Raw genomic sequence first — 26,300 nt, 5'->3', positions numbered from 1 at the left:
ACATTTGAGGGCAGCAATTGTATTCATAATGTCAAAATAAATTCAAAATAAAACCGATGTAATGGCATTGATTGGCATTCAATGGCATTGAAGGCATTGTAGCCTACTATTCCTGCCAAACTTCCATGGTTGCAGTTAGTGTTCTACAGTAAATCCATGGTGAATGTTGCTGATCTGTGGACACTGGATAGTTCATTCATGGCACAATGTTTCTTCCTGGTTTCCACGTCAGCGCTGTTTGATCCATTAATAACGGAGAAATGTGAATGTTTCTCACTAGATCTCGCAGCGATGTTATTACTTCTGTGGTGAATTCAAATGCTTTCTTCACTGGATATCTTATTAGCGCTGTGTAATAACAGTGTCGCTTGATCAAGATCGGCTCGCGCTGCTTTGGTTCAAACTGATAAACGGCCCTTCAACCACACAATAATGAGCAGTTTCGTTCCTCTTGCATTACGTTTGCCATTTGATTTTGGGAAATGTTGTGGTCGTGCCAGCGTCTCTTACATTATGAGCGCGCTTGCCACGTGCAACACGCCTACATTTGAAATAACGAAATTTTGGTCGGCAGGAAAAATGGTCCAATGAACCGAACCGTTCTACGAATACGTGTATCGTTACACCTCTACATTTTGGCGTCACTTTGACAGCGAATAACTTTACATCTGAGGCGTTTGAAGACTCCATTTGTCCATTGTTTATGGTCCAAAATCAGCCACAGGATCAAGAGCACCAGTGGCTTTACCTTAGCGAATTCTTTTCTTTTAGTGGTAAAAGCATGTTTAGTTGATTGTTTAAAGAATGTTGCATATAGGCATTAGATAGTAGTCTTATAGTTTGATAAATAAATACAATTAAATACAAACAGTTCTAAAGCAGGATAAAACCTTGTATGTGGTTCATTCACTTCATGATTTTAGAGATTAAAAGCTTAAACCAGAATCTCTAGTTTTCATTCTTGCTATTACTTTTACTTCTTTAATACTCAAGTACAATTTTAATGTGGTACTTTTTTACTTTTACTCGAGTACGATTCTGGCCAGATACTTTTACTTTTAATTGAGTAAAATTTTCCCTCAGTACTTGTACTTTCACTTGAGTAACATTTTTTAGTACTTTTTACACCTCTGAGTAAACAACTGTTCAAGTGCTAATTTTAATTTAAATGTGGTTATAAATATAAAAAAAAAAATGCATGGAGTATGTTCTAGTCTATGTGCTTTATGTTTAAGTTGTATATCCAGTCCATTATATTCTTGTTTAATGTGCATGTATAGGCTCACACAAATCCACAACGAAATTATTTGCACTTAATTTATTGGTGACTAATTTTCTCACTTTTCTTTTAACCTTCATATACAATAATTTGAAAGACCCCGTACATAAAAGATACATCTTAGAGGGGCATCTTCAAAATAAGCAAAACATTCAACAGAAGACAATACTGATATCTCTCATTTATACAGTAACCTCAACAATTAGAGTAAACAATTTTACAATTGTATCCTTCATTACAAGGAGTCCTTCAGTCATATTTTTCTTTTGTATTAACAACTATTTATAATTATTATTAGTCTTTTAAAGTCTAAGTGGCAAGCAGAACTCCTAAGCTGTGAAATTTTGTCTTTGGACATATCTTAAATCATATACAACAGCTGTTTAACATCAGACAGATCATGAGCAGTGGATTCAGATCTTCCCTTGTTATTGTCTCTGCCGAAACAGCAAAAGCACACGACGCGTGCGCGCGCACCCACAGTTCACAGAAGCAAGGTTCCCGCGCTTTAATGTCCAGTTACAGTAACTCGAAAACAGCAGAAGAGGCAGAATCGTCCTCAAATGTTCTCCAGCGTCGTCGTGTATGAAGAACTGATCGGACGAGTTTGAGCAACAAAAACGCAATATGTCAGTCGTCGGAGAGAGAAGAGAAAAGAAAAAACAGAATATAAACTGCAGCGTGCTTTTCCACAATCCAAAAAGAGGAAAGGAGGAGGATTAAGTCTCCATAAAGGTTTGAAGGGGAAATCAAACATGCTCGTCCCAGAGGAGAGGAAAGTCCGCTGGAACCGACGAAAATAATCAATCAAGTGGAAGACAAAAAGAAATCTCATTTCCTGCTTGCCATAAAAATAGGATTCCAAGAACGAAAGATACAAACGTTCTAGATTGATATTTACATCCAAAATCATCAGAGAAGATGCAGAAATGAAGCACAAGTTTTTTCCCGCGTTAAAGGTTTTCGTATCCGTCAACGGCTCGATTTCCCTTCAGTGCTTGAGTGTCCGCTTCTTTTTTCCCGCCAACACTGATAAAACAGCGTCACAATATTTTTCTTTAAAACAATTTAAATAGCAAACAATACTTCCCTTAAAAATAAAATTAATCAGAGTGCAATGAACATTTCCAGTGTGTTTTGAAAGAGTCTTTTCTACAGAAAATCAAAGTTTTTGGAAATAATCCAGGAAAGGAAATATCCTCAGCGAGGAATCGCGCAGGGCCAATTGCCTTACCCACAATGCAACACTGCAAAATCCCTTGGTGGGGATCGGTGTCGTTTGATCCTTTGCGTTCCTCATCATCATCGTAATAAATAAGAATTTGAAGGAAAAACAACATTAGTTAACTAACATTCAGCAAAAACTCGTTCTCGAGTTAAATTGTTCGCACACGCTCAACCCTCAGGTCAGCAAATGTCCCTCACATAGGCTAACGGTGTGACTGCTTTACCCAGAATTACACTGGTAACTTAAACTGGTTTCTTACACTGAAATTCAATTTATGAATCATAAACATACATATACAGAGAGAGGGAACGGGCGCCTCAATCCCAAAACTCTGGGAAGTCACAGGAACCAGAAGACAGGGCCAATCTCACACACACACGCACACACACTCTCACACACAGTGCTATGGATTATTAAATCATTTGATCAACATAGTGATTGTATTCTCCACTTCCTCTCCAGACTCATTCAATACGCCTGTGTCAGTTCATAAATCAGGAAAGGTCGTCGTCATGGCGATTATTTGACCTCCAGGATGGAAGGATTGGACTCCATGATGGCGACGATGATGCGGTCGATGTAGTCCTGCAGACGGAAGTTGATCTCCTCCTGTTTGTGGATGGCCTCCATCAGCTGCTCACACACACACACACACATTAAATATCACACAGCGTTCACATTTAAAGCAGAGATAAGCGTGATGTGTGTGACACTGACCTCAGTGCGGGAGACGTTGTTGATCTCGGCGGCGAGCGACTCAGAGAGAGACTCGGTAAAAAGGCTCTTTGCTCCCTGGATGCTCAGATTAATGATCTGTCCGTTCAGCTCATCGTTCTGCTCCTTCAGACTGCGGTTATCCTGCACACACACACACAGAACCAAACCCGTGTTTGAGACCAGTCTTGGTTCAGTCTTTTCCTTTTTTAGACTGTGTTGACTAATTTTAGTCCGTCTACCTGTTTGAGTTTGTCTACCAGTTTGAGTCTGTTTACACCAGTCTTGGATCTAGTCTGTTGACTAATGTGAGTGTGTGTTTAAGTTTATCTGTTTGAGTCTGTGTTTACTTGTTTGAGTCTGTGTTTTCAGCCTGAGTCAAGTGTTAATCTATTTGTTTTAGTCTGTGTTGACCCGTTTGAGTCTATGTTTGTTTATTTAGACTCCCATTAGAGTCCGTTGACCAGTTTGAGTTGAGTTCAGATCTTTACCTGTATGTGTCTGTATTTCAGTCTGTTTTTACCTGAGTCTTTTGAGCCTGTTTAGCTGTTTTTTAGTCTGTGTTGACCAGTTTGAGCCTGTATTTATGTCAGTTTTCACCTGTTAGTATCTACCAGTTGTCTTAACCAATTTAAGTCTGTCTTTATCTTTTTTTAGCCTATTTTTTTTTTCTCTTTAAGTCTGTTGATCTGTAGTTTTAACCTGTTTAAGTGTGTTTTTTACTAGTTTAAGCCTTTTGTATCCAGGTTGAATCTGTTTTTACAAGTTCAAACCTGTGTTTGAGTCTGCTTTTAACCAGTTTGATTCTGTTTTTACCAATATAAGTCTGTTTGAGCCCATCTTTACCAGTTTGACTAGTTCGAGAGTGTTTTTACCCATTTGAATCTGTTTTTCATAACCTGTTTAAGTCTGTATTTACCAGTTTGAGTGTTTTTACCCATTTGAATCTGTTTTTCATAACATGTTTAAGTCTACATTTACCAGTTTGATTGTGTTTTTACCTGTTTGAGTGTGTTTTTACCTGTTTGAGTCTGTATTTACCAGTTTGAGAGTGTTTTTACCCGTTTGAATCTGTTTTCATAACCTGTTCAAGTCTACATTTACCATTTTGAGCGTTTTTACCCGTTTGAATCTGTTTTTCATAACCTGTTTAAGTCTACATTTACCAGTTTAAATGTGTTTTTACCCGTTTGAGTGTTTTACCTGTTTGAGTCTGCGTATCTCCTGCTCCAGTTCGTTCTCTCTCATGTGAGTGTTGTATTCCTGTAGGCCGGAGCTGGCTGATCTGCCTCTTCTCGCTTCAGTCTCCAACTTAAACAGCTGCAGGTGTTCCAGCTGCTTTCTCAAGTCCTCTATCAACTACACACACAGAGAAGCCATTAACACAGACAAACACACACACACGACTCCACCTATGAAGACAAACAGAAGACCTCTCACCCCCTGAGTGCACTCCTTCTCTTTCTGGTTCGTATGACGTTCATGGCTCATTTTGTCTGACATTTTCGTGCGAGATTCGATTTCTTCATTCAATCGATCGGTGACATCTTCCACCTCATCCTGAAGTTTCCTCTTTTCCTGAAAAAATTACTCCATCTCAGAGATCTTTTGGACAATTCTTTGCAGGGTCGGCATCAAATTAATTAAAAATACTGAGTTAAAATGAAGTGAAAAACAATTTTTTACTGGTTTGATGGCCAATAACTATTCTTAATTCACTCGTCTTTAGCAGAAGTGATAAAAAGGTCATCTCTGAATGTGATCTACAGACGTGTATTAGACTGTGTGTGTGTGTGTGTGTCGGGTACCTCCTCCAGTCTCTCGATGTTGGCTCTCAGACAGGGAACACATGACCTCAGCTCACTGTTCTCCTCATCCAACTGATGCAACCTGAACACACACAGGCACACAGACAAAAATGTACCGTGATATTTTCTTTTTGGGCAGAGTGCACAGTGAAAACAATAATGGGTGTGAGGAAACAAAAGTCTCTGTTAACACAGCCGGATTGTATTAAACGCCGAGCCAAGTAATCTCAGAGCTCCTTTGAGCAATCAAATCAAATTTCTGCTGTTCTCCACTAGATGGCAGACAGATCTAACCCACACACAGAAGAGCTGGACAAAATAACACAGACATAATTAACTGTCTGATGGCTTCATTATTTCTCTGCTGTTATGAGAAACTGAATAGAGGTTACCTGAGCTAATGAGTTCCTCAGCCACCAAACACTGTTGCCGTGCAAATGAACGGCCAGAGCACATTAAAAGTTTTCTGTTTTCAGTTAAAACGGTGTCATGTAAGCTAATGAAACTAATGTCTTTGCAACGGAAATGAATCAATCAAAAACAAACTTTATTCTAGAGCTGCTGTAAAGCCAAACAATCTGTTACTTTAATTTCCTATTATCACTGTAAAGCTGCTTTGAAACAATCTATATTGTTAAAAGCGCTATATAAATGAAGGTGACTTGACTCAGGAGGAGTTCATAAAAAATAAATTAAAAAAAACTCCCAAAATGGGCTCAAAGGATTGTCATTATTTGCTCACCCTCATATTCTTCCAAACCTGTTTTTTTTCCCTCCTTCTTAAAATCCCACTCTACATTAATCATAAATTATCCATTATGTCCGCACTCACCTGGCCTGGAGGTTCTCGATCTCCAGGTCTCTCTCTCGCTGGAGTTTGTTCAGTGCATCTCTGTGTTTACGGGTGTATGTGAGTAAATTCTCCTCTGAGCGCAGCTCCTGCTCCTTCAGCTGTTCCTCCAGAGCGTTTGCACGGTGGACGAGAGTGAGGTTCTCCTGCCGCAATCGCGCGTGCTGCTCTTCGCTCTCAGTCGAGTCCTTCTCCAGCTCACACACACGCTTCTCCAACAGCAACACCTGCGGGACAGACACTTGTTCCTCATGCAAATCACTTCTGCTGTTGTTCATGCATTCTGTTCCATCTATGGAATCATGTTAATGGTAATATTACCATTTATTAAAGTGCTCCTACTATGCTTTTTAGGATATTACCTTTCATGTAGTGTGTAATATCCTGTCCTGGCCACATTCCACACATTGGCCCTTACCAATCATGGCCTCCTAATAATCCCCTTACATTGAATTGGCTCTATCACTCTCTCTCCTCTCTCCACCTATAGCTGGTGTGTGGTGAGCGCACTGGCGCCGTTGTACTGTGGCTGCCGTCGCATCATCCAAGTGGATGCTGCACACTGGTGGTGGTTGAGGAGAGACCCCTGATATGATTGTAAAGCGCTTTGGGTGTACAGTAGTACATATGAAAGCGCTATATAAATGCCTCATTCATTCATTCATTCATAATATAGCCGCTTGTGATTGTGAAAGGTGCAGATAAATGGAGTTATTGCCTCCCAAAAGGAAGAACCGATTTCTCATTTGATGACAAAACTAATGTACAGCACAAACTAAACCCACAAAACCAGAAGTCCACATCAAATGCACCATCTGAACCGGGGTCAGAAATGTAACACAAATTGGATGCAAGTTTGAACATTCATATTAGTTTCCGAACCTTGTCTGTGATGTCACGATCCGCAAGGTCCAAAATGTCTGGAGTCAGATCTCCCATGACATCCAGATTGATGGACTGCTGCAAGTGTCTGAAAAACACAAAACACTTTAAACATATGCAACATTTTTAACATGTTCCCTGCTAAATGTGCATGCTGGTCCAGCCTGGTTTTTCTGGTTGGTGGACCAGCAAACTTAGACATAGCCGACTAGCATGATGCTGATTGACCAATAATGTTTTGTTGGTTAATCTAGTTGGATGCTGGATAAACCAGCAAACCAGCATCCAAAATGACTCATCAAAAAGTTTGCCAAAGTTTTGAGTTTTCAAAATGATGAGTTTTCAATTTCATTGTGTTCTTAAAACTGATGTCTGGTGCATTTAGAGGGAGGATCTCACCTTGCTGCTTTCTTACTGGACATCCTTTTGCTGGAACTGTAAAAGAGAGAACAAACAGGAAATGAGTCAGGAAGAGAGCGGGAAAAAACTCTCTTTCCATTCATGACCTGTGAACCACAGGTCAAAAACACCCAGTGAAGTGCTGAAGTTTGGGCCGTCAGCTCTTTCTGGTGGTTGAAGGCTGAATCAATGCTCTTCTTTCAATGGTCATGACCTCAAAGCACACGGAAATAAACACACTGTTTTTATGGAGGTGTAACATGGATGCGTGAAAGGAGATTCTGTTCCTGTTGAGCAAGTCTGAAGACAGAGAAACTGCTTTGAACAGACTTACATCAACTGTTCCATACTGGTGCCTGGGACAATCCAGGATTTTCCATGAACAAAACACCATTTATTAATATGTTAAGAAGTTGGAGAAGTTATGTTTCGTAATTTAGGAAAAGGCTTATTTCCTTTGGTTTTGGAAAAACAGACCCATGCAAGACAACATTGAATATTTAATCAAGACACGTCAAAAAGTCTCTAAGAAATTTGCTTACCTGTGAGTTCTTACAAAATGCTCTTTTAATGGCATTTGTATAATGTAGACTACTGTATATTATACTGTTAATATTTACCTCACAAACAGTTAGACTATTGTGCATGCATCAAATACACACACATAAACAACACACCACAGCAAAGCATCTATGTTTACCACACACTTCATCTACAGATTGTACAAACACTGAGCTTTGAAACCAAAACCAGTAAGAGTAATGTGACACTGCACAGATATGTCTGCATATAATGAATCACACACATGCAGAAAGTGAATATGTGTGTGTGTGTGTAGTGGTCAAATTCAACACACGCAAGGGAGGCATGCACACGCTGTGAGCGCGTTACCTATTCATCTCTAGTAACTGCAGTCGCGTGGACAGATCCTCCAGACGACTGATCTGCTTATGACAGTGAGTGCAGAAAAACTCCAGCGACTCCGACTGAAGGAAACTCTGGAAACTAGCAGGAAAAGAGCTGGGGCTGAGGAGACCAGAGGAGAGGAGAAGAGGAGGAGATACAATGGGAGAAATGAGGAGAAATGAGCAGAGGAGAGGAGAAGAGGAGGAGATACAATGGGAGAAATGAGGAGAAATGAGCAGAGGAGAGGAGAAGTTTGGGGAAATGGGTAGAGTAGAGGACAAACGAGTAGATGAGAGAAGAGGAGAAATGAAGTGAGATGATGATATGAGCAGAGGAAAGGTGAAATGATGAGAAATAGGATAGGAGAAAAGAGGAGATGAAACAGCAGGAGAAATGTGTACAAAAGAGCAGAGGAGAATATTGACAGGAGAAATTAGTAGGAGAGGATAAATAGGGAGGGAAAATTAGGAGAGGAGAAAACACAAGTAGAGAAATGAGGAGAAATTATCAGAGGAAAAGAGAAATTAGGAGAGTGGAGAAGATATGAAGGGAGAAACGAGAAGAGGATACATGAGGAAAAATGAACAGACGAGAGGAGAAAGTAGAAGATATGAAGGGAGAAACGAGTAGAGGATCAATGAGGAGAGATGTAGGAGAAGAGGAAAGGTTAGGAGAAATTAGAAGAGAGGAGAAGACGTGTTGGGATAAATAAGTAGAAGTAAAATGTGGAGAATTTAGAAGAGAAGATATGATGGGAGAAATGAGTAGAGAATCAATGAGCAGAGGAGAAATGCGGAGAGAAGAGAAAATATGATGGGAGAAATGAGTAGAAGATCAATGAGGAGAGGAGAAATGCAGAGAGGAGAGCGTGTGTGTGTTAAAAACGAGGATGAGCAGAGGAAGGCAGAAAACAGGGAACATTCAGTTGAGCCGGTGAAGGGCAGGAGAGGAGAGTACTACAGTGCAGCAGGAGTGGTGTGTGTGTTTATCTCAACAGGTTTGAAAGTGTATCGTGTTTCCATGCTCTTTTCTCTAGTGTATGAGTGTGTGTGTGTGTGGACCTCATACGCCTGACAACACCAGCACTGCAGTAAAACAATAACCACAGTAACTCGACCTTTACCCAGCGATAATAATATTTCACTACGGAAATAATGATACATACATCATAACATCTCAAGACACACACAACGTTCCATACACGCTTTGTTTTGTCTATCTCACACACTCTTAGTCGTCTGTGGTCAGGATGTCGCTCTACAAGGTCTCATTATGCACACGACTTTCGGCTTACACAATGTGCTGACTCACATTCTCTTTCTCGGTGTGGAAACTCGAAATAGAAGGTATTTCTATTTGTGTCTGCAGTCAAGGTGCTCATTCAGTAAAGCCCAGATAAACATTTACAGTACCTATGTTTATTCTTGCCAAGTTTACCTCAGGATACATCAGTCTTATAAATATATGGAGTGTATCAACAACACAATTCTTAAGAAGTATGTGAAACTTCTGCTTAAAATAATCTAGTATGTTTGTTTGTTTGTTTGTATGTGTTACCTAGGTGACAGCAGCATTAGTGGGCGGGGCAGTGGGCTTTCGGAGTGTGGGAGGGGCTCTTCATCTCCCTCCCCATCTGGCCCCGCCCTTCCCTCTTCCTGATTGGCCAGCAGCAGGTCTGAAGAGTTGTTACTCTCACCGAAATCCTCAAAGTGCTCCTCCTCTCCTCCAATCACGGCCACCACGGTGTGACCATTCAAATCAGAGCCCAGTGTGAACCTATCACAGAAGCACATGGAAAATAATGTGTTACCTGTGCATATTTAATTAAACACTGTGAACAATACCAGTCTAATATTTCCTTTTTAATAAGGATGTTTAATGTTTAATTCCGCCTGGACATGGAAGATTCACTTCTTTTTGTGAATAAAACATTATTTTAACATACAAATAAACATACTACTGTTCAAAAGTTTGGGGTCGTTAAGAATTTTTAATTGTTTAATTGTTGTAAATCTCAACAAGGCTGAATTTATTTGATCAGAAATACAGTAAAACTGTAATATATTATGAATATACTGTGAAATATTATTACAATTTATAAAGTTTTTTTTATATATATATTTTAAAGAGTAATTTATTTCTCAGCTTTTATGCTGATTTGCTGCTCAATTTTTTGTGCTTATCAATATGATCTTAATTTTTTATTTAATTTTAAGTACTACTTGAGTATTGCTTTCTTAAGTCTTAAGGAGAAATCATAAAACTTTACCACATCATATTGATAATGTCTTTAATATCTTTATTATTTAAACAGATTGACTGTTCAATATCTGCTTTTTTCTATTCTTACTATAAAAAAATATAGAACAACTTCTTATTAGTGTTTTTGTGTGCGAGACAGAATTTGAACAGTTTGTCTTTAGAATGATAATCTGATAATTCACTTTAATCTCTTGACAACCCTAAAAACGTCTGAAGAATTCCAGATTAGATGAAAGAACAGCGTAAAACATAAACAATTCACACAAAAACAGCACATCATCACTGGTGTCTCCATGTGTTTGATTGGTGAACGCACAGTTTAGGCTCAAAAAGATTTTTTCAAAACAAAGATATGAATACTTTTATTCAATAAGGAGGCATTAAATTGATGAAAAGAGACAGTAAAGCCATTTATAATGTTACAAAATATTTCTATTTCGAATAAATAGTTCTTTTAAACTTTGTATTCATCAAAGAATCCTGAAAAAACAACATTTTCAACATTGATAATAATAATAAATGTTTCTTGAGCAGCAAATCATCATATTAGAGTGATTTCTGAAGGATCATGTGACACTGAAGACTGGAGTAATGATGCTGAAAATTCAGCTTTGATCACAATAATAAATTATATTTCAAAATATATTAAAATTGAAAACAGTTAATTAAATTGTAATAATATTTTATTCTTGATTAAATAAATCAAGCCTTTCTGAATACAAGAACACACAAAAAAATTATTCCTGATTCCAAACATTTGAACATTTTAAGAAATAAATTGAAGATAAATGAAGGTTATATGCACTCACACACAATAAAAAAGAACTGTAACTGATTCAACTTTTTTCTACATTAGCTTTATATCCAACAATAAATCCCTCAAAGACTTACCCTCGCTTCACTGTAACATTGCGGTTGGTCACACAAAGCACGCGTGAAGACGGCGACCGCATCTTAAAGCGATTCGGTCTTTCTTTGGCGATTCTGAGCAACTGGGCACACAGCGTGTCAGAGCAAAATAAACTCCCACAATCGATATTAAACTCTATTTACATGTAGCTTCCCAGTTTCCCCTGTAGAGTTCAATCCGCCGGACATTCCTGCCGGACGTTTGTGACCCGGTAGATCTGAATTAACAGGCAAAAATCTCTTTGTGTAAGCAAAACTACATACGCTTAAATCGTACGGCTGTGTGGCGGTGTGTGTGCGTCTAATCAGATTTAGAGCTCAGTAACGGTGACCCAGTGTGTGTGCTAGCATGCTCTACAAGAACAAGCATCTGTTTAATCGGTTTAATCTCCATATGCAAGAACGTACCTCGTCTGGCTGACACACATTAAACACAGAAACACATCACTCAGGACTTATAAATTATTAATAATGCAACAAAACTAACTAAACAAAACTTGGTTAACCAAGGCTAATCTAGGGATCTGAATAAACCCCATATGCAAAGTTTTGACATCTGAGACAGGATATCAGAGTTCCAGAGAAAGTTATAGTAAAATTAGATGACGCATTTTTCTCAGTACGTGAGTTTCGGAAGAGTCAGCGCTGGCGAGACGGCGTGACCCTGACACAACAGGAACGCTAAATCAAGAGAAACACACGAGGGCTGAGAGCCAGGATAGAGAGCGAGAGAGAAACAGACCCTAGAGAGTGAAAGATGGATAAGCTTTGGGCAGCAGGAAGGCAGAAAGAGCAAACTCCACACTTCCTCCGACTGGGAAACAGGAAAATAAAGACTGACACTGATAACACGGGAAACAGGAACACCTCGGTCAGCTGACCTGATGTTAACAGCTCTTGGGGAAAAAAACAACAACCTCTAGTCAGCAGATTCTTGTATAAACACAAATAAACAGGCCTTACTTATGTGCGCAACAACTGAGCACTGCACAATTTCATTGCACAAAACATGTAACGTCAAAAATGAAGGAGGATCTTGGTCGTGATCTTGTTCAGTGTTATAACCAGACACCTTTGCTTAACACTTGTGTGGCATTAAAGTTGTTTTCGTGATGCTTGCGTCATAAGACTACAAAAAGTGAAACACCAGACGGTGTTTTTGTAGAGAACACCGTGTCCTGAGTGGATACACTGTATCAGGAAGTTGTTTTATTTTTTAAGATTATTGCGGATACATTCAAGGCTACTAAAACGCCATGGTTTACAGTCACCATTATGCATGAAGTTTTGACATTATTACTATTATAGTTTATATAGAAGCCATTAACATTGAGAGGAACAACACTGACTCTTCCTGTAAAAAGCAATTCTTGCTAATTTCCTGACCAGTGATTTGTGATTAAAGACCATTAAAAGACTAAAATACACTCAATATTTTGCCATTTTTGTCTTTTTTTGCCCAGGTGTGTGTATAATATATATTTATTTACACTTTATTTTGATTTACTTTTAAGTTTTACTTAACAATAACAACAACAACTGCATTTATGGGTAATTTTGAGTGATTTATGAACCCAGTCTCTTGGTGCATGTTATTTGACAGCTGTGTATGGGTGTGTTACCTGTTGCGGTCGTCTCCATCTGTGAGTGTGTTTTCAATGCCGCTGTCAGTTTCCACGTCCTCATGGAGTTCTGGATGGACCAGAGCCGTCGTGTCCTCGTCCGTGAAGGTTTCACACTCGCTGTATGCGCTCTCCGAGCCGATATACGCACTGTCAGAGACCTCAGCCTGCTGCAAACAAACACACTGATTACAAAACTTTTATTGCTACGAAGTTGGAGACATAATGGTGTTCTTGGTTATGAGGTTTCTCCAAAAAAAAACAAAAAAACAATTGAATCACATTGACACACTAAGAGTCTAAACCTATAAAATGAATGTGGATAGATTTGGGAGAAATGTTTGAGTTCATATTGAGATTTCAGACCTTTTAATGCAGATTTAATGCATTGCATTTTTGTCCATTCTACCTGCTCATGCTATTTAGAAGCACCGACAAGCAAACACACACGGGCTTGAAGGTTATGAATGTGTGTGATGAATGTTTAAGGAACAATATGATCCGACGCATTCAGAAGTGGTTAAAAAAATATGACCGCATTGCATTTGTTTTGTAAATGCCAATCCATCCCGATGTTTTCCAGATAACAGTGAAGGACCGCCTACTCACCTGTCAATCATCCACTGCACTAAAACAAAGGTTTTAAACTTTAAAAGACCCTCAAAAGACATACAAACCATTGCTGTTATTTTTTGCTGAGTTTGCATGTTCCTTGAAGATGCATCTTGTCTAACGTGATTATTTACATAATTTCATTAGTGATTATAGAACTCTGCCTATAATACAGCCGTACAAATCATAATAATGACAGTAAATGGTAATTTTGGTACATTACAAAGATCTAGGAACAAAAAAAAAAAATGCAACAATAACCTGGAAAACTTAATGTTCAACAGAAAGTATACTTTGTACCCTTGTTCTACTGCTTATTATTATTTTCCTTTTTTATGATATGTAAAACATTTTTCTCTTGAAAAATTAACGTTACAAATAAAAATCAGACCATGATCTACTGTTTATTTTACCTGTTTACAATAATAATATAAAAGTTACAAATAAAAACAGAATGCAAACCCCATGTTCTACAGTTTATATTTTCCTTTCCCCCCTTTTTTATACTATACACAGTCGCCAAATAACTGGGTTAACATCCCAGATATTATGATGAACAATACAAATGATTAAATTCAAGAGTGAACCTCAAACCTTCAGTTGGTCAATCGGTTCTGACCAAAAGAAATCCACATAAACCTGCATCTCAGAAACGTACCTGTTTGAGTCCAAGAGGAGCTCCTAGAACAGGAGAGGCCATTCCCAGAACCATTCTCCCTACTCGAGTACCACCACACGGGAAAAACAGGTTCACCAACTAACCGCAAAACTAACAAATGCTTCCTGTCTCTCCACACAGAAAGAGTCAACAGAGATATATATTACTCCTACTCCGCTTCTTTGGAAAATGAAGAACAAAGTCTGAAGGGCACCAGGACCAGAAATGGGTGGAGTCTGTGCCCGTAACCACGCCCCTTTTTATTTAACATTACCCTCATGTGCCAACAGAACATCTCAACACACGTCTAAACAGCATGTGTGCATATATTGTGTGGCTGTGACTCAAAACCTAGTGAGCTGCCGACTTAGTATTTTAGTGCATCTATGATGACCAAAAATGATGTCTAGTTAGACGGCTCACTAGGTTTTATGACACAGACTATTGCTGTTATTCATCTGTTCCCAACTTCCCATGTAGCAAAACATTAACGCTTCACACCCAACACACACAAACACTTATTCAGGACAGCATGTGCTGACACAATCATATGTTCTGATGAATGAAAGGTGTGTGTGTTATAAAAAAAATCTATCACCAGCCTGTCCTGTATATTGTCAAGCATGTGTGTGTGTAAGTGTGTTTGTTCCTCTGGATGAGGTGCTACACACACCACCTCGGCCAGTGTGTTTTGAAAGCAAACATGGAAACAGCACAGCCATTCATGACCGACAGGAAAACACACAGGTGTGTGTGTGTGTGTGTGTGTGTGTGTGTTTCATTAGAAGTGACGGGAAGACCGGAATGAGAAAAAGGAAAATCAGATCGCAAAAAACAACACTCCGAAGTAGCACATTTCTATATTTACAGAATAAATATGCTAAATATTCCTGTGAATAATGAGTGGCATATGCATTTTGGAAAAAGTGTTTATGTTTCTGTAATCACAATTTAAGAATTTACTAGCAAATTATAACTTTATAGGCTAACTCCTCATTATATTTAAAGCTTATGATAGTCAGGTCCATAAACACTGAGGGGTACATGTTAGGATAACCATAATTTAATATAGTGAAACTAGTCGAGCTAGCCTAAAATAAAAAAAAAGTTTTCAGAGAACATAATGATAAATCAAAAACATAATTTACCATCACAAAAAAAAAACTAAAACAACATGATTACTAACAAAATAAATAAAAGTAAAACTGAAATAAGAAAATAAATTAACCTTAATAGCAGTATTTAAAATAAAATAAACCTATATAAGAGATACAATTTCTATCACAAAAACACGTTTTTGAATGAATCTCATGAATCTCAACAAATCAAAATTAAGAGGAAAACACTAAAATGAACTAAAAACCTAGTTCTAAAAACTAAAAACCTAACCTAATACACCCTAATTTTCATAAATGAGTTGTAAATATAGTAATGAACAACAGCATTTACCTAGAACTTTTACTGAAAGAACGGTTTCATGGACCGCCCAAACGAACCGACTCATTTTATCAAATCTTTCCAAATGATTTATGTGAGAGAAAACAAAGTGCATGTTTGATTATTGCCTCAGTTTGCTCAAGCTGTGCTACAATATGGCAGTACAATGCAAAATAGTGTTTTTGGCATTGAAAAAACAAAAATCTGCTGAGCTAAACCAGCAGGTGGCGCTGTGGCAGAACAATGCACATGCTCTGCTTCTCATGTTCTCAGCAGCTCGTCTGTGGTCTTTCAATCTTTTGGGGAATGTGTGGAATGTGCTGGTCTGGATTCCACCATTCTGCAATAATGGGGTCCTAAAATTCTGATTTATTATATTTATCATGACAAGAGGGAAGGAGAAAACGGACCAAATAACCACAACCAATGTGTATTACCTCGTCGTATTCCTCTGGAGGTCCATTGGCTTCCACTGCGCTGAGATGAGTCTTGTAGAGGTCTGGATCAGAACCTGATTAAGAAACAAAAAAAGCATTTCCTATTTAAAACTTCGGGTTATGGCAGTAGGTTGATGGACAAATGTTTGTGTAAATGGATATATAGAAAAAAACAACTACTGGGTTGATCAACATCACCATGATTTGGAGAAACAGAGGTTATGACACATTAACCCCCGGTTTCACAGACGAGGCTTAAACTAGTCCAAGACTAAAATGCATGTTTAAGCTGTTTTAACTGAACGCAATTCCCGCTGACAGATCTTAAAATATGCCACTCAGAGCCATTGTTTAGTCTCAAGATCTCATCAGTAATGTTCTTTTCTAAGGCACGTTTATAAAAGCTACTTAAATGTCCTAATCCTGGCTTAATCTAAGCCCTGTCTGTGAAACCGGACCTATATTATTCATTTGTAAACAGTCACCATGGATGTAATACACGGAGCATCTGGGCTGTCTGGAGTCCAGGAAACTTCATTTATGTAATGTCTGTAATGAGTCTTTTAAAGATAGCTGGAATATTCATGAATGAGAAGAGGCTGGTTAGAAAAAAGCATATGTTTTGGTCTGGATTCAGACCTCTACTGTAAAACTGTTACATTTACATACAAAAGTACAACATTTCCCTAATGGATTTCCCTTTTACCCAAATGTATGCTTCTTGCTATGAAGAAAGCTAACAACACGGTCTAGGGGTGCATTTCCCAAAAGTACTGTTAGCCAACTATAGCCGTAAATTCCATCATTCCCAGAACAGATTAATGATTCTGTGTTTCCCGAAACTACAGACCTAATGCACATTCACGAACAGCATCACACAAAAAGTTGTAAGTTGTGTGGTTGGAACTACAGCTCTCTAGCTATAGTTAGAAGCATAGTTTCTTGTTAAAATGACATTTGGACCTAAATAAGCAAAACAAGCAAGCAACATGGAGTACTTTCAATATCTTTCATTCCAAATATATACTTCTTTTAGTTTGTCTTTGGCCTGATTTTAAACAGCTCTAGTACTCAAGTCATTAGCTATACTGTTGAACCAATGTGGTTTCAATTGATGGATGTGCGATAAAGTTACTATGTTTGCGGGAAACAGTTATGACTAGTTTCTCCAACGATGCATCATACTGGTGGTTAAGCACGAGTTACGTCTTTGTACCCCAGATTAGTTCATTTGAGTTCAGTTGTAAAGCCTCCTAATGGTGTGATTTTGCCGCTACTGATGCGTGTTTATTTAATTGGTTGGTTGGCACACCACGGCAACTGTTTTTTTTTTAACACATAAAAGCAAGAGTTCAGAAACGCACAGCCACGGAAATATCTCAACCATCATTTCTAGCAAGCACGTTATATAATTTCCACCTGTTGTTTTCCATGAGCTGGTAAATGCTATTGAGCACAAGCAAAGAGAGGTAGATGCTCCAGTAACTCATCCATTAGTGATGAGCGAAATCTGACTCGTGAAACACAGAGCGCCGTTAGAAACATGACCTCATCCTCATTACTGAAGTGATATCAGTAGAAAACCCAAGCAAAGTGCTTCGAACTATTCCACCATCATCATGATCAATCTAAAGTGAGATGGGGAGTGTTTATAATACTGAGAAGCCAACATAGACCACGTTTTAAGGACATAAGCATGTTTATATATTTGATACAAATGCTTTTTGTGTCTACTACCTAGATAGTACTACTGTCTAGGAACAGAGTCTAACCGAACCCAGACTAACTATTCTGAAGGTTTAGAGCAGATTCAAATGTACAGCATCTGTGTCTAATCCAGGTGTCTTCAAGAAAACTATGGCAGCAAACATCTGAGGATGATCATGATCTTTGCATTTAAGACCAGGTTCTGCCAGATATGTTGGTGTGATTTCACTATGCCTTTCGTTTGAATGTTTAATCTAGCTATTAAAGGTGCACTGTGTAATATTTGGGAGGATCTGTTGACAGAAATGCAATATCATATACATAACTATGTTTTCAGTGGTGTATAAAGACCTTACTTAATGAACCGTTATGTTTTTATTACCTTAGAATGAGCCATTTCTATCTACACACACCACGGGTCCCCTTACATTGAAATGCGCCGACATGTTTCTACAGTGGCCCTAAACGGACAAACGGGTTTCGTCACTATGTTGTTCTTCGTGCAAAGAAGCTAGCTAAAGTCAGCGAATGAAACACTGACTCAATGATGAACAAGTAACAATAATATTCGCAAAAACATATTGTTTTATTGAATAATTAAGTAAACCTAATTTCTTCATTTATCTTTGTAAAGAAACCTCATTGCTTAACTGGCTACTCTCTGCTGTCGCAGAAGACGACATCACTTCCTGTCGGCCACCGTAACTTCTGATGGTTGCAATTCGCAACCTTACCACTAGATACCGCTAAAAATTACACACTGCACCTTTAATACTCTTAATATATCAGTGGTTATGCTCCTGTGCGGATTTTGTTTATCAGCAAGTGAGACTCTTCTCGAAAAGAAATTCAAAATTCCCAATTGAGCAGCGTGATTCACTGTGCAAAATAATGAGTCAGAGCATCTGTGAATTACTCACAGTGTTTATCTACACAGTGTTTCAGGAGATGTTTTCATCTGAAAAATCGTTATCAAATAGTGTCAGATTATCACTCAGTCATGAAGAAAACAAGATTTTCTGTGTTTCTGACTCGGCTATTCTTTTGAGGACAGAACTGATGATGAATTTCCTGGCCAAATATTAAAAAGAAAACTCCTTTTGGAGATGGAAAAATTTATAAAATGAATTGATGCTGCATAAAGGTTCAAATTATATTTTTATTCTGTTCTGAAAATGACAAAAGTTGTATTTGAGGGTTTGGGTTAGACTATTATATAATTAATCTGTAATTAAGAACAACAGATGTTAATGGAAACTCCCAGCGTGATTTAAAACACGACTTGTGTTTGTGTGTGTGTGTGTGTGTGTGTGTGTCTGTACCTTCATTGCTGATAGCACTGATGCCTCTGTGGAAATCCTCAAAACTGATCACACCCAGACCGCTGGGATCCAAGAACCGTGTCAGATCCTTCACCTGAAACCACAAGCAAACTATTCATCTTACACAAACAAACTATTCATTTTACACAAACAAACTATTCATCTTACACAAACAAACTTCATTTTACACAAACAAACTATTCATTTTACACAAACAAACTATTCATTTTACACAAACAAACTATTCATCTACACAAACAAACTTCATTTTACACAAACAAACTATTCATCTTACACAAACAGAGCAGAGATAACGATGTTATCACGCATTTATTGACAACAAAACACACATAAATTGATTTACCCACAAGATAAAGAATGAAAAACGTAGGAGAAACTTGTCATCTTAAAAGGCTTTCTTTTTCTTTTTCATTAAAAAAAAAGAGGATTTTTGAGGATTTAATACGTAAAGATGTTAACTTCTCCAGCACAAATTAAAATAATCAAAAAATGTCAAGTGAGAATAAGACAGTTTGTGATATTCAATAAAAGTGACATGGGCTCATTTAGTATTTTTCTTATCCATCTAACCTTCTATTTAGGAACAAAACATTACTATGATATCTTTTTTGTAACTTACGGATAAACAAAACACAGACAAAAATCTGTCAATCCCTAACATATAGTGACAAAACACAGAACATACATTCCTTCCCTCTCTCTCTCTCTCTCTCTCACACACACACACACACACACGCTACACTCCAGTGAACAGACACAATTGCACAGTCGGTAACCAGGCAACAGCAGAACTTACAGTTGTGAATTCTAAAATCAAAGTTCTCAGAAAACACAAGTGAAGAGAAACGCCAAACACGCTCAAACACCTCCGACTGAGAAATCAAAACATGAAACTGGTGCCTACACATTTACCTCTGATTGTGTGTGTCATATTTCAGTCCTAATGGCATCAAATTACACAACTACTTATCAAATACACACACACACACGAACAAACATTCATTTGAGTTTAAATTACCATGTAGGAAACTGTTGGACTAACTGAAGTGCTAAATGAGCTGCACAAATCTGCATCGTAGGATGATATCGGCTCATTTCAAGTCATAGTCACTGTCAGGCACGTGCGAAACCAGCAAGTATTCATTGAGTACCTTGATGATAATGATCTATCATCACTATTCAGAATCATTCATTCCAGAGAGCTGTATAATAAATACTAGCAGTTTATCAATAGTTTATTTCTACCGTGTATATGCAATCATTTAAAGATTATTCCAGGTTTTTTATCACCTGTACAATATTCAAATATTCCTTTAATTAACCAAGCGATTGCTTGAGGTAATGAGTAAGTGCAATGTGAGTCAACTGTTTTAACCGCAGCACAGAAGCATCTCAACTTAAGGCCTGAGAAATGGTGAATAACAAGTCAGTTGAATTACATTCTACCTTTAATACATTTTAAAATGCACTGTATCAGCTTTCTCATAGATATGGACTGAGTCACACATGGACATTTTTGCGCAGTAACCTGATGCCAATTACAGTTCCTTCCTGGCAAATGCTATTTCCGGGTAAGAATTTGCATCTAACATCATGCAAACCCATAGCAACCGTATCATTAAAAGATAAATGACATGGAAACAACATCATAGTGTGTAACAAGAACAGACACAATCACTCTCCAGTGTGTACAGTACTTTTTTTTTGTTTTACCTGTCTCTCTCCACCTCTTAAATCAGTCATAAATCATCTCAGTGAGCCAACCAGCTGAGCAAGCTCTTATAATGTACACTTGAATCACGAGAAGAAATATCTGGAGATTTGAGTCCAATCACTGTCACGCAGACAAAGGAATGACCCTTGAGGCTAGGACATAATATGGCATGCAGTTTCCTCCCTGAAACCATAAAATACCTTTTAAAGAACACGCATACTTGCTTACTGTTGCAATAGTTTGATGCTTTTCACATAACAGGGGAGTTAAATTTTAAACTTGGTCACAAGCTCATTACAAAATAAATCTGAGAAACTCAAAAATGACAATTTTGCACAAAGAAAGAAGTCATACGTAACTTTAAATACGTACAGTGCAAGGTGCATCTGAGAAAAGATGAAAAACAATGACGAAAGACAAATAAAAGCGTGCATTTGTACATGCACCCCTCCCTGTCGTTCATCTGGCCGTTTAACCTTTCAGCTGATCGGATCAGCAGTTTTAACAGTCACAAAAGATACAGACTTCCGGCATCAAATCCATCCTCTCTTAAACGCACAATGGCGCGTGTCTGGGGGATCAGGAGTTAAAGGGAAACGCAAATCTATATTCTGATCTAAATGGCTAAAATAACAGGGATTTTAACATTGGTACAATCAGTGCTTGACGTTATACGTCTAAAAGGCAGTTTAAATATGAAGTTCACCCTAATGAATATATAGCATCACTCGTCTACAGACATGAAGCCCCTCTATAAACATTAGTGTGCAACATCATTAACACTACTCAAACAGTAAAGAACATCCTATATTGTTAATTGAACTCGCATCACAAACACAAACCAATTCATACATTCCATACAATAACTATTATTGATTTACCTTCAGTTTAGTTGTCAATGAGGTGACATCCAAACTCAGTTAAACGGGTTTTAAAAGTAATTACCTAAAAGTAATATTCCTGTTTTAGTACAAAAAATTAAGCACAATCCACAGAACCTGTGACTTAATATCGATAAAAATAACAAAAAAATGCCACTTTTTCTTTAAAATATTGTGACACTTACAATGGAAGTGTATGGGGCCATTTAATAAATGTTGCAATATTCTGTTTTAATAGTATAGCCACAATTTTTTTAACATGAATAGTTTTAACATGATTTCAGTGACAAAAAAATAAACCTTGCAAACTACTTCTATGCAAAGTTATACCCAATTGAACAACTTTAAATAAAATGTCTGTAAAAACTATGATTTAAACTGTTTGAAAGCTCAGACAACTTTTAAAAGAAATGAAAAAACTAAGCTTCACATTTCTGCTTTTAAAATTTCAATTGCAAATACCTCAACGTAATCAAATTTTTTGCTCTTTTTTTAATTAAGAAATAACATAGGACAAATCTAAATATTGTCAAATGAGCTTAGCTGGTATTGAACATGTAATATTCCTTTAAACAGTTTTTGTTCAAGTTAAAGTATAGCAAAAACAAAGTCACAACGTAATTAAAAATAAAATCAGGTAAAAGTAAAATACCTAAAAAATTGCCAAATTTGGGTATGAAAGTTTGAGTGATTATAACAAGGCACAGAAAAGTGTATTTTCTTTGTAAACACTTTGTTAAAACTAACAGCAGATAGTTACAGTGTAAAACAGGATAGACTCCATGAGAGATACAGGACAAGAGTTGTATTCTGAGTCTTTGAGGGTTTGAATAATAAAAGAGCAGTTCTTGGGTGTCACCACGATCAAGTTTCACTTGGGGCTTTGGGACTCAAGGGAAGACACACACTGTCCTGTAATCATAAAGCATTTTTATAACATCTACACCCCCCCACCCACCATTTATCCACCCACAAACTCACACAAATAGACAAAGATACACCAAACACTGACCTGTTCAGCTCCATACGCTTTCGCAAACTCGATGAACTCCTCAATATGGACAAATCCATCTCCGTCCTGATCCAAAGCCTGGAAAACTGCTCGGAGAGCCGACTGCTCCTCGCTTCTATGGGCTGTTGTGGAAACTATAGGCACGTTTATCAAATCCACGGGGACCCTCTGGTCATGATGCGATTTGGTTGGCAGCGAGTCAGAGGCCTTGCACAAATCCAGAGTCATTTCTGCATGTTTGGAAATGTTGGAAGTATCTGGAGTATTTTCCATCAAGGTCAGGTAGGCCTCCCCATCAAGGCTGGATCCGCAGGGAAAGACATTTCTATGCAAGGGAGGAGAACTGGGGGAGACTGAGCTCACTTGTTGCTCTTGTGCCAGGTCTATTGGTGATGGTGTCGGCTGATGGAAATCCTCCTGATGTGTAAACTGAGCAGCAAACCCCACCTCTCCCTCTCCTGTAGCTTCACACAATTGGCTGGGAGTTTCTGTGTTGTCGGTAAGATCCGGCCCCACAAGTCCACCCATCAGAGTCAGCTGATCAGAGTCACAGGTGAAGGGAGTGGACTCTAAAGAATCAGGATTACTGGCACAATGAGGAATGACTTCATTCTGAGTTGACAATCTGCAATCCAGTTCCTCCCCTCCCTGTAAAGACATTCTTTGAAGTTTCTCTTTGATTTTAAGTGGTGTATTATGACTGTCACGGTGAGCCGTCACATTTTCTTCAGGCGTCTCTATTACAATTGCACTTGATTTTGGGGTCAAAGAGTCATTCAGTTGGTCAACAAGTGTGAGGTTTTCCACGAGTACACTCTCTTTATGTTGAGCATGTTCCTGACAGGCTTCTATTATTGCATTCAGTTCTTGATTGTTGTCAGATTTACTGCGATCTAGATTTAAACAATCATTTTGTAAGTTGTCCGACTTGTTTTTGAGATGGGTTGCCACTTGATTTTGATGCATATCTGAAGTCTCCAAAACTTTAAGTGTGTCTGGATCCTCTGTGTTTTCTGTTGTATCATCTGCATGCCTCTCCGTTGCCTCATGGTCTTCGTCTGGTTTGCCTGTTTCTACACTTGCTATACTATCCTGAAATTCAAGTGTGAGTGCATCAGGTGAGTCTGCATCACATTTTTCCTGATCTGTTAGCTCAAAGGCATCCGTCACAGATGGACTTTCAACGTCTAAAGATGGTACAGCTTCACAAGAGACGCTGTCTGTTAAGATCTCAAACATGGCAACAGGAATAAGGTCTCCATGATGCACCTCAGATAAGGCTTCAGCCTCAGGTGAGTGTGTGGGCTGGCTGTGATCCTCAGGTAAGATGTCATCTTCCAGTGAGAGCTCAAGTAAGGCATTATGCTCAGGTGTGTGGACCGGTAAGGCTAATGTGGACTCTTGTCTGTCTATATCAAGCAGGCTTTCAGTTGAAGGATCTTCTGCTTGTAAATCTATAAAAGCAATTGGTGTGAGTTCGGTTTTATCAGTTCTAGCGCTGGGCACAGCCTCCTCTCTTATCTCTACACCAACCGTGTCCAATTGTACACCAAATGAGCCTTCTGCGGATAAATCACGCAATGTTTCTTCACAAAGTTTAGGTGATATGCAAGACTCACCTAATGGACTCGTACAGGCAGTCTCTGCTTCAGAGGATAGTTGTGTTGTTTCTATGTTAGCGGCTGTTGTCTCTTGGCTCTGAAGATTATCATCATGGGTGTCGTTGCTAGCTGAGGGTTTACTACTCTCCTGTTCAGAGTACAGACCTCCAGCCAGCAGCTCGGGTAACAACATCTGTCCCTCATCCATTTGAAGGGGTGCATATGGTGAGCCAGGTGGATCTAAACATGTCATCGACGGGATTGGCTCATGGGAAATGGCTGAGGATGGGAGGTAGATGTCTTTAGACGTAGCCTGACAAATAATCGAAGGCTTGGGATTTGAGTTTGTATCCATACACGCCACCTCCACGGGAGAAACGGGCGACAAACCTTCAGATAACAGAGTGAAATGAGTCCCGTGTGGAAGGAAGCTCTGACCGTCTTCAAACGTCTCAAATGTTCTTTCCTCTAAGGAATTATGGTTGAACTCACAGTTTGTTAAATGCGTGTCCTCAAGATTGAGGTGAGTTTCTTGTAATAGTGTTTTGTCAGTCTGAATGGTAGGGTTGTTAATAACCAGCTCACCTGTGTACACATCTAGAGGGTTTAAAGTGGCAGTAACCTTCACCGGTTGCAGGAAATCAGGCACCTGTTCAGGATGATTGTAAAAGTTGTTTTGATTCTGCATGGGTAAGTTTGAGAACGTAGGACTAGTCGATCTAGAATTAAAACTGATGAGATCTCCATCCACATTTTCCAAACTTTCCTCTCCTTTGAGATCTTGGGAAGGAGGCGGCGGAGTCTTCCATTCGGGATAGACACATTCCAGATCATTTTCCCAGGAATACGTCTGCCCGGAATACTGAGAAGCCCAAAATAAGTCATCAAGGTTTATGGCGTTCTCCTGAAACATTTCATTAGTAGAATCACCAACAGAACTGTTATCTTTATCCATAAGGAGAAATCCAAGGGGATTCTGTTCGGATTCCCACTCGGCTTTCCCACTCACCTCCCACTCGGAACACCCCTGAGGGCTGGAGAGAACTTGCTCCATTGAAAAGAAGAGTTCTCTCCTGTGACAAATGGAAATATTCCAGAAATTCCAATCCTTTGTTATGATCCCACAAGGTAATGTTCGGAATTCAAAAGTAATTGATGGCCTCTTCCAGCATACGCACCAAAAGAAATATCCTTGTCGAGACCCATGCGTAAGCGTCCACCTCCCTGTAAATGATCAACTACGGTTTACTTTTGCGGACACAAGGATAATGTTTCACTGCGTAACACAGCTCCATGTGGTGCTGAGATATTTTTTTCCGATATGCAAACCTCTCCATGAATAAAAAGGTTGGCCCTGTTTCCCTGTTCTGCATTCAAATTCACATCTAATCCATTTAACATAAGACTTCTCAAAGTGTGTTGATCCACATCCCAATCAACACATAATAACAGGATTACTGCAGTATTTAAGATTGCCGTACATAAAAAAACTCAGAAATTCATAATGAAAAATACAATCTTAGAATATGTAAATGTATAAGAGAATCCATGAAACTACATAAAATAGAGAGCTATATCATTGCAAATATCACACTGCACATCCAAATTACACGAGTTGATTTTGTTAGCCTTCAACTTCCTAATGTAAAAAAACTGAGCCTCATAAGCAAATCATTTATAAGGTTACATTAATGGTTTGACACTTCCCTGGAATTACAACCAAGTATTAAAGTCTGGTTGTAATGAATAACACTCTGTAAACAATTAATTATTTTATGAGGCAGTGTATTCAATCATTTCACTCAGATAAACAAGGTTGTCTCGCAATCTGAGAGAGTAAAGCTTAGCATATATGCGATTTTTAATGTTAATACAACACGCTGTACTTTAAACAGCTGTCATTGTGTTGTCAGACTGAATAAAGATAAAAATAAAACCCTTAAATCATAGAATGATCTAGCGCGGTTAGCATCAGCATCCTCCACAACTGATGTAAACCCAATGGCCGACTAGCTGGCCCAAACGACCCCCCTCTCATT

At 38.4% G+C, this 26,300-nt stretch overlaps 1 protein-coding gene across 5 annotated transcripts; it reads right to left on the bottom strand.

The window, feature by feature from the left end:
* Positions 1-1,309: 1,309 nt before the first annotated feature.
* On the bottom strand, positions 1,310-25,483 carry rab11fip3 (RAB11 family interacting protein 3 (class II)). Of its 5 annotated transcripts, XM_081352069.1 has the most exons (15): positions 24,847-25,433; positions 22,661-24,651; positions 19,033-19,126; positions 16,004-16,077; positions 12,860-13,029; positions 9,624-9,842; positions 8,052-8,186; positions 7,161-7,196; positions 6,762-6,849; positions 5,862-6,106; positions 5,030-5,111; positions 4,662-4,799; positions 4,425-4,580; positions 3,225-3,365; positions 1,310-3,140 (listed from the first exon to the last, which is right to left on the bottom strand). In XM_081352069.1, the coding sequence occupies exons 1-15, from the start codon at positions 25,313-25,315 to the stop codon at positions 3,027-3,029; spliced, it is 4,152 nt and encodes a 1,383-aa protein (XP_081208195.1). In that variant the 5' UTR covers positions 25,316-25,433; the 3' UTR covers positions 1,310-3,026. The 5 variants fall into 5 exon arrangements, with proteins under 5 accessions (XP_081208195.1, XP_081208196.1, XP_081208192.1 ...); XM_081352070.1 differs by having other exon boundaries at positions 22,661-25,483; XM_081352066.1 differs by having other exon boundaries at positions 12,860-13,026; positions 22,661-25,433.
* Between the last annotated feature and the right edge of the window lie 817 nt (positions 25,484-26,300).

The sequence above is a fragment of the Scardinius erythrophthalmus genome, assembly GCF_964197995.2.
Source record: "Scardinius erythrophthalmus genome assembly, chromosome: 22".
NCBI classification, from domain to species: Eukaryota; Metazoa; Chordata; class Actinopteri; order Cypriniformes; family Leuciscidae; genus Scardinius; species Scardinius erythrophthalmus.
Note: the sequence above shows the minus strand (reverse complement) of the source record. Positions and strands in the feature narration are given on the sequence as shown.